The sequence below is a fragment of the Tripterygium wilfordii genome, chromosome 23 (genome assembly GCF_013401445.1).
Source record: "Tripterygium wilfordii isolate XIE 37 chromosome 23, ASM1340144v1, whole genome shotgun sequence".
In the NCBI taxonomy this organism is placed as follows: Eukaryota; Viridiplantae; Streptophyta; class Magnoliopsida; order Celastrales; family Celastraceae; genus Tripterygium; species Tripterygium wilfordii.
This window is the reverse complement of record NC_052254.1, coordinates 11,079,957-11,094,033: the sequence shown is the minus strand read 5'-3', so window position 1 is coordinate 11,094,033 and position 14,077 is coordinate 11,079,957. Positions and strand designations below refer to the sequence as shown.

Here is a 14,077-nt window from a genome sequence, read left to right as displayed (position 1 = left end):
AGCCATCAAAGTTGCAATAGGAAGAAAAGGAAGAGCCGGAAATAATAATTAAAAACAGTGGTCTTTAAATTTCATCGACATATACACAACTTATTTTCACATAATGACACCCGAGTTATTAGTTGGAGTGGTGAAAATTGTCTCTCTTATCACTGTGATAAAAACCTTTCGCCTTAGGATAAGTTGGATTGGACTCTGGATAAAATCGCAGCACCCACAAACCCAAACATATTAAGATATTGTTCGCTTTAATCCTAAACCCTTCACGAATTTGTTCCTCCAAGCTCAACGTACTTGTTTAGGTCCAAAAAGCCGATCATAATGTGTTGTGTTGTAAGTTCTCCTTATCTATTATGACTCCTACCTCTTATTTTCTCCAATTATGTTATGTTGTGAGTTCTTTTCATCTATTACGACTCCTACCTCTTATTTTCTCCAATTGTGAATTCTTCTTTATCTAGTACGACTCGACTCCTATTGTAGGATCTTATCACACTGACCCGGCACAGCCACCTGCGGTCAAAATGCCTAGCTACAAGATCACCAAGAAACCTTATGGCCCAAGTCTTCCTCCCTCGATCCAAAATCCCATATCCCAGGCCCAAAATCTGTAAGCACTAATATTATAAATATCAGTTAGTCAAAATCAGGACCGCCTTCGACGGGCAAAATAGCCCACCCTACCAACGAGCCCATAATGTCAAATATTGAACTCATAATTGGAGGGGTGCGCCAGGCCCAAACTGTAGTGTAACGCTTGGGCGACACTCGAGAGCCCCAGCAGCAAGCTACTGTGATGGGCCTCCCCCTTAAAAAATTAATTTAATATCATGTGGACCGATGGCCCACGTATCAGATATTAAACTGATAAGAACAGATACTACACTTGATCTTAGCCAAAAGGCCGAGAAAGGTATGATTTGAAACTGGGCTTCTTTGCGATTTTAAAGCAGGTTTCCTTGTGCTTCCATCCCTATCTTTTCCATGTGGGATTTTGAAACAAAACAAGACTTTCCTTCGCTATTGCATGTAATACCAAACCTCAAGTACTCTTTGATTCCTGTCCTGTGTCCACCCGATCTAAAGTCTAAACTGGACAGAGTTTATGTTAATTGATGCTGGACGACTATGCTAAAACAGATGGACAGGAATATATATAACACTGCAGCATCTCAAATTTCAACAAGAAATCTCAGAAAACTACAAATGGATTCTACCGTACGTCTCCCTTCAAAATCTCACTTTCTAATCATTTATTACTATCAATGTGCAAGATAAGATATGTATTAGGAATGTAATTATTGTATTATATATATTCCATAGTTGTCTACATATATATATATATATAGAGAGAGAGTAGGAAAGAAGGCCCTTCATGCAAGTAATTCTTCCCAATGACGTCTATGCATGAGAAGAAGTATCAGACATATTGGATGACATCTGAGACTCAGCACCGGGTGGACTTGTTGGTGCTATTGCTGCTGCTGTTAATCTGAAGAAGCCCGTTTCCATCCCCAGAATTCCTCCTTTCTTTAAAGAAAGATTGTGCCATCGATGTTCTTTTGCTGGATATGGCATGGCAGTCGCAAGAGCAACTGGCATGAGGCAAAGTCCTTTGCCTTGAAGATATTGCATAGCCATGGTCAGTATTTTAGCTCCTACCCTTGAATTTTTGGTCGTTTTCCTTTTCTTTTCTTTTCTTTTCTTTCAGCCTCTCACTTTGAAAGAACATCAATATTCCGTCTGTAACCGACCAAACCATTTCTAAATCATAACAATATCAAAAGAACATGTAAAGGGCCACGAGGCGGGTAAGGGAAAGTCTGTGTTAAGGGCATTGTTTACTGAGAAGAGGCCAAACGACAAATCGAAACTCAACTTTTTTGCTTACCCATACCCATATTAACCCATATAATATGCAGAGAAACTGTTTTCAAAAATTGAACTTGTAAATTGTAACCTCTCAATTGCATCCCTACAATTCTGCCATTGAGCCAGATGTTCACCTACTAGGAAACTAAAAGAATTCAATATCTGGGAAATTCCTATATACAAATACCGAACCAACGGGTATTTACATAAATCTTGGCGGGTTCAACACAGGAAGGGGCACCATTAATATTAATGCCAATGGAAAAAAAATAAATTAAGTACAATGTGTGCTATGTCTCTTGCTTTAACTGAAATATGACTTTCATGAACTAGTATGTACAGTTGAATGCGAATAATTCATTGCAAGATTTGACAAATCTTTCATGGAGACCAAGCAGTCATGGAGATGCTAGCTTCACATTTGGAACGACAATGCTGATGGGAAACAAAAGAAGGCGCTGACTTTAACTCCGTAGACTGTGGTACAGATCGTTGAGGCTAGCATACAAAGACTCAGCAGCCTTCGGTCTATCAACTGTTCCAAGTAGAATGTCATTTGTGCTCAGATAAGGATCACCATAGAACTGTAAATTTGTGTCCATCCTTGTTGCAACAATGTTCCCCTCCAGCGACACGCCCACAAATGCCCCTGTTAATTTTTTAGTTAAATATGGTCTCACAAAATATCCATTTAAGAAATTTCAAACTGTTGCTCAAATGTAACAAGAAATCTCACAAAATATCCATTCAAGACTTGAACCATTTCACTGTCCAGCAACAAAATGCAATATGGCTATCAATTGATCAAACCAATTTCCTTAATCTATAGGGCCAAATGGTAGTATGCAACAACCAAGACAAAGTTGCAAGCAAGTACACTCCCAATAATATCACCCCAACAAGTTACAAGTTCTCTATTACGCCTCAATTTTCATAAATAGTTTCCAGTAAAATTAATGCAAGTCGGGGAAAAAATAAACAAAGATGGACAAAAGCCCAGGTCATAATTAAAAGAATCTCCAAAACACGGATCACAAAGCTGGAATTTCAAATGAGTTCTACATCTTTAAAGTTGTGAAAACAATCGACAACCTGCTACCAAGAGTGCTTTTGTACAGGCCTCCATAGACCTACATAATTTATAGGTTTACTCCTAAATTAACAGCACCATTAAAACATATATGCACCTTGCAAGAGCAATTTCTATAATTCTAGCAATCCACAAAAATAGAAAGTTGAGAAACCAAGAAAACCTAATTTACAGTCACCATACCTTTGCTACAGCTATAAGTGTAGCATATGCCAGAACCTCGGTCGCCAGCACGAAGATCTGCTTCCAGCACCCTCCCAATAGGCCCTGCTGCAGCACTGCAACCAGCTCCAAGAGAAAAGTGCAATCGACTGCAAAATGTCTTCACGGCTTTTGAATTATGGAGCACTATTATTAAGTCCATGAGCTCACCCCCGATCTAAAAACAAGATGTAAAATACATATATCATAAACTGGAACAGACTTCATTCAGTTAAAAGAAAAAAAGTTCGCTAATTTAAATTTCTTAATAAAATGAAATGCTAGTAGATCCTTCTCCTCCAGCTTTCCAAGACATGAGCAACAACAGATTATTTTCCTATTTTCTTTTCCATAATGGATCAAAAATATTAACTACATACAGCAGAACAAGTAACTCAAACTGATTAAAATATGGTAAGTCCAACTAGAAACCTATAAATAAATAAATAAATAATTTGACCAAAATGTATGTTCACCTGAGCACCCCAACCTAACCCAACAGAGAATATGGCTGACGGTGCAGACCATGATCCATCAGATCTTCGAGCGATGACCAAACCAGTGCCAAGTTTATAAGACACTAGTGCACCAGCTTTAGCAACAGTTAAAATTGCCAGACCTCTGGCACCCATCAAAACTGCCATGGGTATGGACCTTTCTGGATCCAATCTACCAACCTGTCAAATTTCAAATACATCATAAAAGTCAGAAAGAGAATCTTTGCATTGTATTTGTACAGTGGTTCATCCGGCATTATATTAAATAATCTTTTCCACAAAAGCTCCATCTATTTGACAAACTATTCTTAAATAACTACAAGTACAAGAAAAGATATTGGCAAGAAATATCATGCCTGTGCCTGGATTCTAGGACGAAGACTTGAAATATCTAACTAGTAGTTATTATTTCAACAATTACCTTATGAAAGATCAAGACAGGTAAACGGCAATAAACTTGAAAAAAAATTGGATCCACACCTGGGCGTAGCTTCTCAATGTATTGGATGCCTTGTAGATCTCATGTTCCATGGACAAACCAACAGGTAGGTTCAGCCATCCTCTTGTACAGGTCCAATCCATCACATCATGCTTTGTCACTTGTGCAGCATTGCTAATGGTATTGACAAGGATACCCTGTAAAGGATCAAGCCTATCATAGCAGGTATCACAAACCCGCTGTGGATTTCTCTCCCTAAACTTAACAGGTAAAAGACACCTGCCCTTTGTACATGTTCTACAAAAAATTCCTCCACAGAATCTACAATGGTGTCTGCCTCGGGTGAGTGCTGTAAAGGGAGCACTGCACTGCATGCACAACGTAGAAGAACTATCAGGAAGCCACTCTGGAGGCTCTGCTTCCAATACCTGTTTGTATGCACTATAATTGATCCCAGTGGGCTCCAAAAGGGGTGGAGCACTAGGTATATAAACCGAGGAGTTCAAGTAAGTATCCCCATTCTTTCCAGACCCAAGAAAAGATACATTTGAACTGCTGATCTGCTGATTTGAAGAAACACCAGGAACTTTGTTCTGCCCGGTCAAAATTGCAACAATCCCACCCAATACATTTTTCAAGTTCACCTCCGGAGGCCTATTAATTTGCAAAGAATTACATTTCTCATCACTGGAATCATACTCTTCATCGATAAAATCATCAGATTCAAATGGGAATTGGTATCCAAAATCTTGCTTTGAGGGTTTTGAGCCTAATGGACAACCACTGCCTTCTGGTGCATCCCATACAGGATTAGCATAGTCATCCTCAAAGGGGTACTTGATCTTCTCCTTTTCTACTTCCGAAAGTGAAGAATACGAAGCTTTTCTATCAAAGCTTTCCATGTACTGCACCATGTACAATATATGATCCCAAACAATTATAATTGGCACCGCAACCTGGAACATAAACCCTTATCAATAGTTGCAAAGTTGAACATAAAAGACAGAACAGTTGGGTAAACTCACACACCTCCAGAATTCAGAAAAACAATACAACAAAAAACAATCAAGACTCCATGAAAAAATGAGAGATCCCAAATTGCGAAACCTAAATTTTTTGGAGATTAGACCAACCAACAACGGAAAATATGTGAAGGGTTTAGAATAATTTCATATTAAAGTTCAAAATTAATCTAAATTAGAAGCAAGCTCATGCATATTAGATGTATCTATGTTGGAACTACCCATATCATCTCACTTCCGATCGAAACTAATTCGATATTCCAGAGGACGAGATGGCTACAGCCAATCGATAAGAGATCATAGGGAACTGAAAATCGAATTAATAAAATTAGAAATTGTATCTATTCACAAAACAGAACCCACAACTACCTTGAAATTGCTTCCAATCGGGGGTGACTACGCGTTGTCTTTCCTTCAAGGAAACCTTCTTATCTCGAATAACGAAAAAAAATATCGAGATAATTCACAAATCTCTCTTGTAAAGAAACAAGGGACGAAGATAATACAATACCTTCCTTTTTCACAGGTTCGATATTACGGAGAGCTTGTTCAATGAATCGTCAATGAAGGAAGAAACAGATGAGTCCAACCAAGATAACAACAAGAGCTTGCGGTAGAATCCAGGTGCAGACTTGATTATATCAAATTAAATTACAATATTTTATTTCAGCCGAATAGCGTATAAATAACCCCTCGGTCTGAGTTTCGTACACGTAATACGCAATTTAACGGCAAAAGAGCCCAAGCCTCATAAACGCATAACATTCCACCGAAGCACAGTGGCCCAAGGCCCATACGGTTAAAACCTTTGGCCCAAGTTTTCATTTTGTAACTATTTGATCCTCCAACGTTAAATTGTGCAATTGTGCAACCAATCTATTAAACCAGCAACTTGGAGAACTGAGATATGATGCCACAATGTGAACAAATTTTGTGTTTTTCTTTTTAAATCGATAACGACAACATATAAATTTACCTTTGAACATTCGATATTGACTTAAACTCGAACATTAAGCCCACGCAACATAGAAATTTCTTATTTGACGACAAGATAATTTAAACCAAACTTGAGATATTTTGAGTTCATACGATTTGATCCAGAGAGATTCACCACTAGACTATTTCTAAACTCACGACCCTAAGCCTCTTCATTCCATACAATTAGATAAATGAAGAGGACAAAAATTGGGAGGGGGAGTTTCCGTTCATAAATAAAAATACAATGGCACATACGCATATATGCCAACATAATCACAGCCAGCGAGGGCCAATTAACTCCTAATATTCATATTCGAAGCTTCTTCCCAGGTTGGACATCATCATCGTAATGGCCGCCTTCAGCTGATTCCTCGTCCATTTTCTTCCTTGTAAGTATCTTCTGGATTTTGTGCAGCTCATTATTGAGTTTATGGTCCCTGTTTTGCTTTCGTGTCTTCCGACCATCTTGCATCTTAACACCAAACTGGAATGCGGCCTTAGGCATTGCTTCCTTCTGCTCGTTATACTTTGCCCATTCTTCTTCTGTCTCAAAGTCCCACCGATGAAGACGGCCTTTCGCCTGTTGGCAAATATTTCAGAAATATTATTAGCACCAAATCAACTTCCTAGAGGACTGCTTTGAACTAACATTGTGAGCATTTTTAATTAAACAATATGAAGTTTGTTTTCCTACAGAAGTAGAAATGCTAGACAAAAGCTTCTGCAGTCCCCAAATGAGTGAAATAAGCAGAGAGAGACATTGTACCGGTTTCCTTGCTCTCTTTTTCTTTTCTTTTTTTGCTATGAAACAAATAATTAAATAGATACTTTCTTCCTTCAGGAAAGATCACTTACCCGTCCACCCATATCCATTTTCGACAAGTCACCTTCATCATCACTATCCACAATCTCACGATTATACTCTTGATACCCAGGGTAACATTCGGAATAACTTTCTGAAATAAAATTGGGATCTTTTTCTCTAGCATCTTTCTCCCTCAACTGTTGAAGCCTCTGATCATCCCGCTTGAATACAGAACCTAGTCCTCGATCCTTCTCTTCTTGAGTCATGAACTCTGAATCCTGCGTAAGGTTTACATCTCCTTGCACAACATAACCCTGCATTGTTTGCTGGAGATACTGGTCAGGATAAGCCAATTGGTCGGCATATTGGTAGTCCTGCCACTCTGCCTGGTAATCACCTGCGAGCACTTGAGGTTGCAATGCATTGTATCCATTCTGAGACAAAAACAGTTGATACAGAAGAGAGAAGACTCCATAAGCAAAGAGAGGCAAAATTTAAAGTGAAAATCATAATAAGAGCATCTTGTAAGCTATACTCCCCAAGCTTGATATGCATCACAAGACATTCATAATCTCACCTTTGCAGGCCAACTAATAAAGTCAGTATCGCAAATGAATAAACATTAAAATCAACTGACCATTTCCTGCCATTCCTGAGGAGGACCAGATGGCGGAATTGGACCATAAGCAGGTTCACTGAAATAAGAGAACTTCTCCTTATTTCGAGGAGACTCTTCCATGTCCTCTGAAATAGGGCTTTGGCTCATGTCCTTCCCAGGGATGGTGTAGTCAACACCATCCCCCACAAATATGTCATCCTCTTCATGTCTAGCAGCAGCTGGGGCCTGTTGCTCTTTCAAATCAGGCTGATTTTTCTTGGAAGGTGGTGGTGGTGGTGGTGGTGGTGGTGGTGGTGGAGGCAAAATCTCCCTTTCAGTGTAATTATTTGACATGATGCCATTTGGCTTTGATGGCTTATCCTCTTCATTAATGTCTTTGCCAACAGAAGAAATCTTCCCTGTATGTAGAAGCAAGACAACAATAAAGGATGAACTTGGGTATCATTTAATTACCATTGCATGAGCTATTTTCCCACATAAAAAGTAATGCCGTCACCCCCAACATATAGACAAAAAAAATAATAAACATACAAGTAACCACTGTGTAGCACCAACAAGATGTTAGCACCATGTTACACATGCTTTATATCTCCCGAAGATCCAACTCAGAAAGGAATGACAGTATAATAACCATAGATTATGTCCTTCATGAAGGAGCATCTCACTCCACAAGACTCAAAAGAAGCAGATGAGTGAAACTAAGATGTTCTCATGGTTTAAACCCATGTGCCCAGGTCACAAAAGTGTGACCTCAACCCTACCCAAGGCATGTCCACGAAGGTGATGCACTTACTATTATAAAGAAACCGGACAATACTCTGCATGGTGTTTAACAAATGATAAACTGCCAGACTAAGGGATCACCTTTTGCATCTTTTTCCTTCTTTTTCTTCTTGAGAACCTTTCCCGATGATCCAAGGCGAAGATATGACATAATTTTTGCAATCCGATCTAGCACAGAACCATCAACACTGACAGTGACCATTTCCTAAAGGAAAGGGAGAATCAAAAATAAAATACCGCTATCCATTTTTTCTAACGCACAAAAATCATTCAAGGGATCCAGAAAATATAAACCTCTGGCACTGGACAGTCAGCTTTACTCCTGAGTAAGGTTGTTGGAATATTGTGATGGTACCCACCCTCCTAAAAGTGCAAGACAAAAACTAAAGTCAGGATATTAGCCTAATAGGCTCACAACAAAAAACAATCAATGATCGTATGCAGATAAATAGGTATGAACATAAAATCTAAAGCCAGGATATTAGCCTAATAGGCTCACAAACAAGAAACAATCAATGATCGTATGCAGATAAATAGGTATGAACATAAAAGCTAAAGTCAGGATATTAGCCTAATAGGCTCACAAACAAGAAACAATCAATGACTGTATGCAGATAAATAGGTATGAACATATACAAATAAATGCTTCCGTTTAGTCACTTGTAGAGTGTTACAATTTCCTAGCACAATTGCCGTTATTCTCAAGAGTCCCTTCACAAATTAACAAATCAATGACCTTTTGCAACTTTCTCCTTCTGAATGGTCAAAGCATTATTCAATCATTCTTGTGCTTTCTACTCCTTTTTTTTTTTTTGCATTGGTTGCTAAAACTTTTCATAGAAACAGGGTCACCACTCGCCAGATGATGCATTTACCAATTCAGAAAGCAGATGCAACACCATTACATTTTCAAAACTTAGTTCAGACCTATCCTTAGCCAACTCCAACATAGTTGAGATAAAGGCTATGATGATGATGACAAGATAATTCCTAACCTAGTCTTGGCAGGCATTGACTATGCAGTTTAGCAAAATATACTTTATACATAATCCATAACATTTGGCTCTAATTTCCTCAAGTGCAGGCTAGTTTGTTAAACTGTAGACTGACATGCACATTCAAGTAAGTTTCAAGGAAGTTCCTACAAAAAATCGCTCCCCAAACAAAATGGGCTACCATCCTGCCACACATACATGTCCATGGCAACCAAAACAACTGGAATGATAAGTATTCAAGAGTGGAATCTGAGGCTTTGAAACCAAAGCAACAAAAAGTATCAACATGAAGAACAGCCAAAAAATGCAATCAACCAACAAGCGCAGAAAACAATTAAGTTTCTTACCATGTTGAAAATAAATGACATTCTGCCAGGAAGGAACATCTCATTTGTCTTGATAATAGATTGAGGCTTGACAATCGCCTGATAGACAGACTGACAAGAGGAAAATAATGTCAATACTTACAGCTTAAGAAAGGTAGAAACTGCCCCAGATTACAAGCTAACTTAAAAATGCAACTCCATATCTATCTAGAAACTTTAATATCGGGATTCACCTTTGCAGTTGCAGTACGAAACGACAATTGCTGATCTTCTTTTGATGTTCTGGTAAAAAGTAAGAAGTACATGTCAACTCCAGCAGTAATTTAACAGTTAAATGTATGTATTCAACAGTATGGTACTTAGAAAACAAGGCCAGCCATTGTCCAATACTAGAAACATTATTTCCTAGTAGACCCTGATTAAAGACTTTTATTCTAACTTTGGAGTTCTTGTATGGGACTTATTTCCTCCCCAACATCCCCATGCTAGTTATCCTTGTTTTACTAGCGTTGCACGCCTTCTCTTGAGCCGAAGTTTAAGGAAGAATAGCTAGACCCCGTATTCTAGTTTTGAAGCTTTAAGCATTACAAAATTCAATGTTTTTATCTTCAGATGTCCAACACACAAGTAAAACTCATGTTCCATTTGGAGAAACAAGCATAAAACAAACAATAAGGATTAACACAGTCACGGAAAATCCAATACCTGGATTTTCCTTCAGCATCATCTCCAGCATCGGGTATCTTGTCAATCTCACTTCTTACTTTGTTAAGTAATGCATAATCCAGCCCCTTCACCAAGTGAGTGTGCTCCACATCACCTGATCACCATTTATCCAGCCATTCAACAAACATCACATGCAAAAAATCTTTCAATTGGGAATGTATGAAATTTGATTTATCTAAGTTTGAGACAGATTACAAGACTATAAAGTTCACTGGAAAAAAAGAGCACAACCCCTACTAAAGGTCAATCTGAATACAAATACAACACAACAAAAATCAATCAAGCATAGACCAGCCTACAATGTTAAATAATTAATGAATTAAAGAGGAAAAAGAATATGATACCTCCGAGGTACTTGCTCTTCTCGATTGAAATCTTATTCGCGTCAGCTGAACGGATATCAACTGTACCCGGAGGAGCGACGGCATGAAAGGAGCCCAACTCTGTGGCTTCATAATCGGGATTTTGATCCTCTCTTCGCTCCTTCGCACGGTCCCTATATTTTGCTTGCTCTGATTCTTCTGCTTTCTCTTCTCTGCAAAATTTACACTCTTACAAAAATTCACAATCACATCGAGACCTCAATAGTCCAATTATTTCGCAATTATACTAATAAAGGAAATATCGAAAATCAATGGAAGAAATTATTCGTTACTTACTTGCGACGCGCAATTTTCTCCTTGTAATATCGCTTCGCGGACGTCATCCTTCGTGAAATCCGAAAGAAATGCTTCTGATGACAATCGAAGTTCGTTCAGGATTTTGCGTTAGGGTTCGTAGTGTTCTACAACTGAGAGGTCATTGATGGAGAGCGATCGAGCGTAGGGATAGATTGGGATAGGGAGATGGAGAAGGTGTGCAAAACGACGCAGTAGCTCTCGTGCGGACCTAAAATTAAAATCTCGCCTTGTTTTTGCTTGAGCCTTGAGGTCGGTATCGGACCATCGATTTAGTTTAGGGCTGAAAATATTCGGTCCAATGTGAGATTAGGCCCACAATAGCCCAATATGATTTTCTGTATCTGTTGTTTGGTGCCGCCAAGAGCGGGTCCACTGTGATATTAGGCCCACACCAGCCCAATATGAATTTCCTCCGCGGCTCCAAACGCTTGAATTCTCAATTTTTAGTAACGCTGTCAAAAAAAAATGTGTCAAATCGAATCGATCATCAAATCGACCGTTTATTCGGTTATTATCAAATGTATGTTAATGAAAATCGATCGAAAAAACTGATCAAATTATCAATAATCGATCGAGTGATCGGTTAAATTTATGTCAAAAAACCGATCATGAACACCCCTAATTTTTAGTCATGAACCATGCAATGACTACAATCTAATGTTTGAACTTTAAAGGGTTTGATTACTCAGGTACTATAACAACTCCAAATGATGCCTCTAAAAAAAGAAGTGTCAAACTGAATCGATTATCAAACCGACCGTTTAATCGGTTATCATCAAATGTATGTTAGTGAGAATCGATTGAAAAAACCGATTAAACTGTCAATAACCGATCGAGTGGTCGGTTAAATTTACGTCAAAAAACCGACCATGAACATCCCTAATTTTTAGTCATGAACCACGCAATGACTACAATGTAGTGTTTGAACTTTAAAAGGTTTGATTACTCAGGTACTATAACAACTCCAAATGATGCCTCTAGCTTCACATATCATCTGGCACCATTGGATTGGAAGTGAGAAATGTTTTTATATAATGTTTGGATCAAGTCTGGAATTTGGACATATATATATATAATATAGCCGAGTAGATTTCTATTATTGACATCTTAGCATAATAATTCAGCTCATGAACAGACATCATATGGTGATGATACTGAAAATTCTCACTAATTTTTTTTTTTTTTTTTTTGGCCATTGTTGCTTTCATCGCCAACTATCAGAAAGTATTGTCTGGTAGTGGTAGTATATACTATATACAGTATACTTAGCTTCAACAACCTAAAGAACACATCTGCAGCACTATGCTCCTCAACAATAATGGCAAAGGTCAATGCTCATATGCACTGCTTAAGAGTCTATGCAATTTTATTACTGTGCATTGCTTTCGGGTCATCTGCAGGTAGTCCATTAGAGAGGAGAACTATAGTGCCTTTATCCATCTTAGGAGACTCCAGTCCACAATCCATCCTGGCAACAACAATCACATCAAAACCATCCTTGAAAACCCATGTCCCTTGCTATCACAATATGAGACCCTTTCTTGGGTGTAAGTATTCATTAAGTGAGACAGTTCAAGAAAAATAAAGTCATGCGAACCCGATGTATCCACGGAATCGGTAAACTCAAAGCGTACAACATCATTGATGTGAGTAGGGTTGAGTTTTTTAACATGATATCGAAGCAGTTATCTGTCCACTTGTTGACTCTGCATAACTAAGTTCACAAGTGCAAGGGAGTGAAATCCTTATAAGAAAAATACCAAATCCCTATCACTTAACGAGGCCTTTTTTCTCGGGTCTAAGTATCATTGAGTGAGACGAATGCATGTCGATATATCTAACATGTTTGTAAGAGTAAATTGTCAATTCATATATTATGCTGGTCTTTTGGGTTTGAATATATGGGCCGGGCCACTGCAGTTGCGTTGGGCTTTTGTAGCCTGAGCTGAACCATTAACAAGTGGACCAAGAAATGGACTACCCAAGACACATCCGATATCCCGACTCCCACTGTTTTATGTCCTTTGTGAACGTATTGTAACAATAAGAAATCACGCACGGGAGTCACTAATTGGAGTGACAATGATGTTTCTCATCCTAATAATCAAGATTTTAATTTATCTTGTTAACAATATTCTCACATCGGTTGGTAATGTCAATCAGGGATGGTTTATAAACCTAAGTCCTTCCTTAACCACTAACAGGGTATTTTCCTAGACTTGAGTGAGTTGAGTCTAACATTCTTACTTGAGCCTAAGGAGAAACAAAGTCGTGAAACCATACAGAAGCGAAATCGACCTCAAGACAACAACAACTCGTGATCGATTTCGCATCTTATTCCCACTTGCGACTTTTGAATTTCGATTAACGCTCAAGCGAATCAAGCCAAAAGTAACATCTGCAGGAAATACTCACCTGGAGGAGTGAATCGTGGGTATGGAAGAGAGAGGGAGTGAACGATGGAAGAGAATACAGAGGCGTACGAATGGGATATACATCTCTCGCCATTCGAGGTCCATGAATCAATTTCGACGGCCAGGATCAAAGGTCAGTATCTGTAATCGAACGGTCTGTAATAACACCAAAACACCCGCAAGATGCAAAATTACCAAACTCATTGGATGGCCGATGTTGTGGCTAAAGTACACATATATTAAGTACCCCTTTACATCCATTTCCTTGTCATTTTGAGTGAGTTGAGGATTGATATTGTCTAAATATTTCATTTGTGCACATTTCAGGGGTTCAAGGCATGCATTGAAGAAACGAAGTAAAATCGAGTCAGAATCAGTCATTTTTAGAGACATAGAAAAATCTCGATCGAACGAGATTGGAGCTCGATGGATCGCACCGTGTAAAAATCAATTTCCAGATTGTATTTTTAATCGATCGGAGTTACTATTCACAATACGATCAGTTCGCGAAAAAGTTCTGAATTCACTCATTATTGAGTCAAAACAACCACAACTTGTTAAGGAAACGACATAAGAGTTTGGGAAAGTATAAAAGGAGATAAAATAGGGTTTTGGGGTATTCTTGGAGCT

General features: G+C 38.5%; 2 protein-coding genes and 1 non-coding gene across 5 annotated transcripts; all 3 read right to left on the bottom strand.

Moving 5' to 3' along the window:
- Positions 1 to 722: 722 nt before the first annotated feature.
- On the bottom strand, positions 723 to 917 carry LOC119993914. Its single transcript, XR_005466608.1, has one exon. It is a non-coding gene; the product is annotated as a U2 spliceosomal RNA (small nuclear RNA).
- A 1,131-nt stretch (positions 918 to 2,048) lies between these two features.
- Positions 2,049 to 5,777, bottom strand: LOC119993593. Of its 3 annotated transcripts, none has more exons than XM_038840784.1 (6): positions 5,633 to 5,739; positions 5,491 to 5,548; positions 4,141 to 5,055; positions 3,640 to 3,840; positions 3,146 to 3,341; positions 2,049 to 2,521 (listed from the first exon to the last, which is right to left on the bottom strand). In XM_038840784.1, the coding sequence occupies exons 3-6, from the start codon at positions 5,011 to 5,013 to the stop codon at positions 2,337 to 2,339; spliced, it is 1,455 nt and encodes a 484-aa protein (XP_038696712.1). In that variant the 5' UTR covers positions 5,014 to 5,055; positions 5,491 to 5,548; positions 5,633 to 5,739; the 3' UTR covers positions 2,049 to 2,336. The 3 variants fall into 3 exon arrangements, with proteins under 3 accessions (XP_038696712.1, XP_038696713.1, XP_038696711.1); XM_038840785.1 differs by having other exon boundaries at positions 5,491 to 5,545; positions 5,633 to 5,738; XM_038840783.1 differs by lacking the exon at positions 5,491 to 5,548 and having other exon boundaries at positions 5,633 to 5,777.
- Positions 5,778 to 6,131: 354 nt separating this feature from the next.
- LOC119993875 (suppressor of mec-8 and unc-52 protein homolog 2-like) lies at positions 6,132 to 11,234 on the bottom strand. The gene is made up of 10 exons (XM_038841176.1): positions 11,013 to 11,234; positions 10,698 to 10,888; positions 10,333 to 10,447; positions 9,861 to 9,909; positions 9,649 to 9,738; positions 8,601 to 8,669; positions 8,388 to 8,511; positions 7,542 to 7,921; positions 6,955 to 7,338; positions 6,132 to 6,679 (listed from the first exon to the last, which is right to left on the bottom strand). Exons 1-10 carry the CDS (start codon positions 11,057 to 11,059, stop codon positions 6,407 to 6,409), a joined length of 1,722 nt encoding a protein of 573 aa, XP_038697104.1. The 5' UTR covers positions 11,060 to 11,234; the 3' UTR covers positions 6,132 to 6,406.
- Between the last annotated feature and the right edge of the window lie 2,843 nt (positions 11,235 to 14,077).

What these genes read in the sequence shown, in the direction of transcription:
- LOC119993593 (XM_038840783.1), bottom strand. Translation starts at nt 5,013, where the DNA reads ATGGTGCAGTACATGGAAAGCTTTGATAGAAAAGCTTCGTATTCTTCA. An exon ending in CATTGAGAAGCTACGCCCAG is followed by an intron (nt 3,841 to 4,140) that starts GTGTGGATCCAA and finishes GAAATTTGACAG; the next exon opens with GTTGGTAGATTGGATCCAGA. An exon ending in CACTTATAGCTGTAGCAAAG is followed by an intron (nt 2,522 to 3,145) that starts GTATGGTGACTG and finishes AAAAATTAACAG; the next exon opens with GGGCATTTGTGGGCGTGTCG.
- LOC119993875 (XM_038841176.1), bottom strand. Translation starts at nt 11,059, where the DNA reads ATGACGTCCGCGAAGCGATATTACAAGGAGAAAATTGCGCGTCGCAA. An exon ending in GAGAAAATTGCGCGTCGCAA is followed by an intron (nt 10,889 to 11,012) that starts GTAAGTAACGAA and finishes TAAATTTTGCAG; the next exon opens with AGAAGAGAAAGCAGAAGAAT. An exon ending in GATGCTGAAGGAAAATCCAG is followed by an intron (nt 9,910 to 10,332) that starts GTATTGGATTTT and finishes ACTTTTTACCAG; the next exon opens with AACATCAAAAGAAGATCAGC.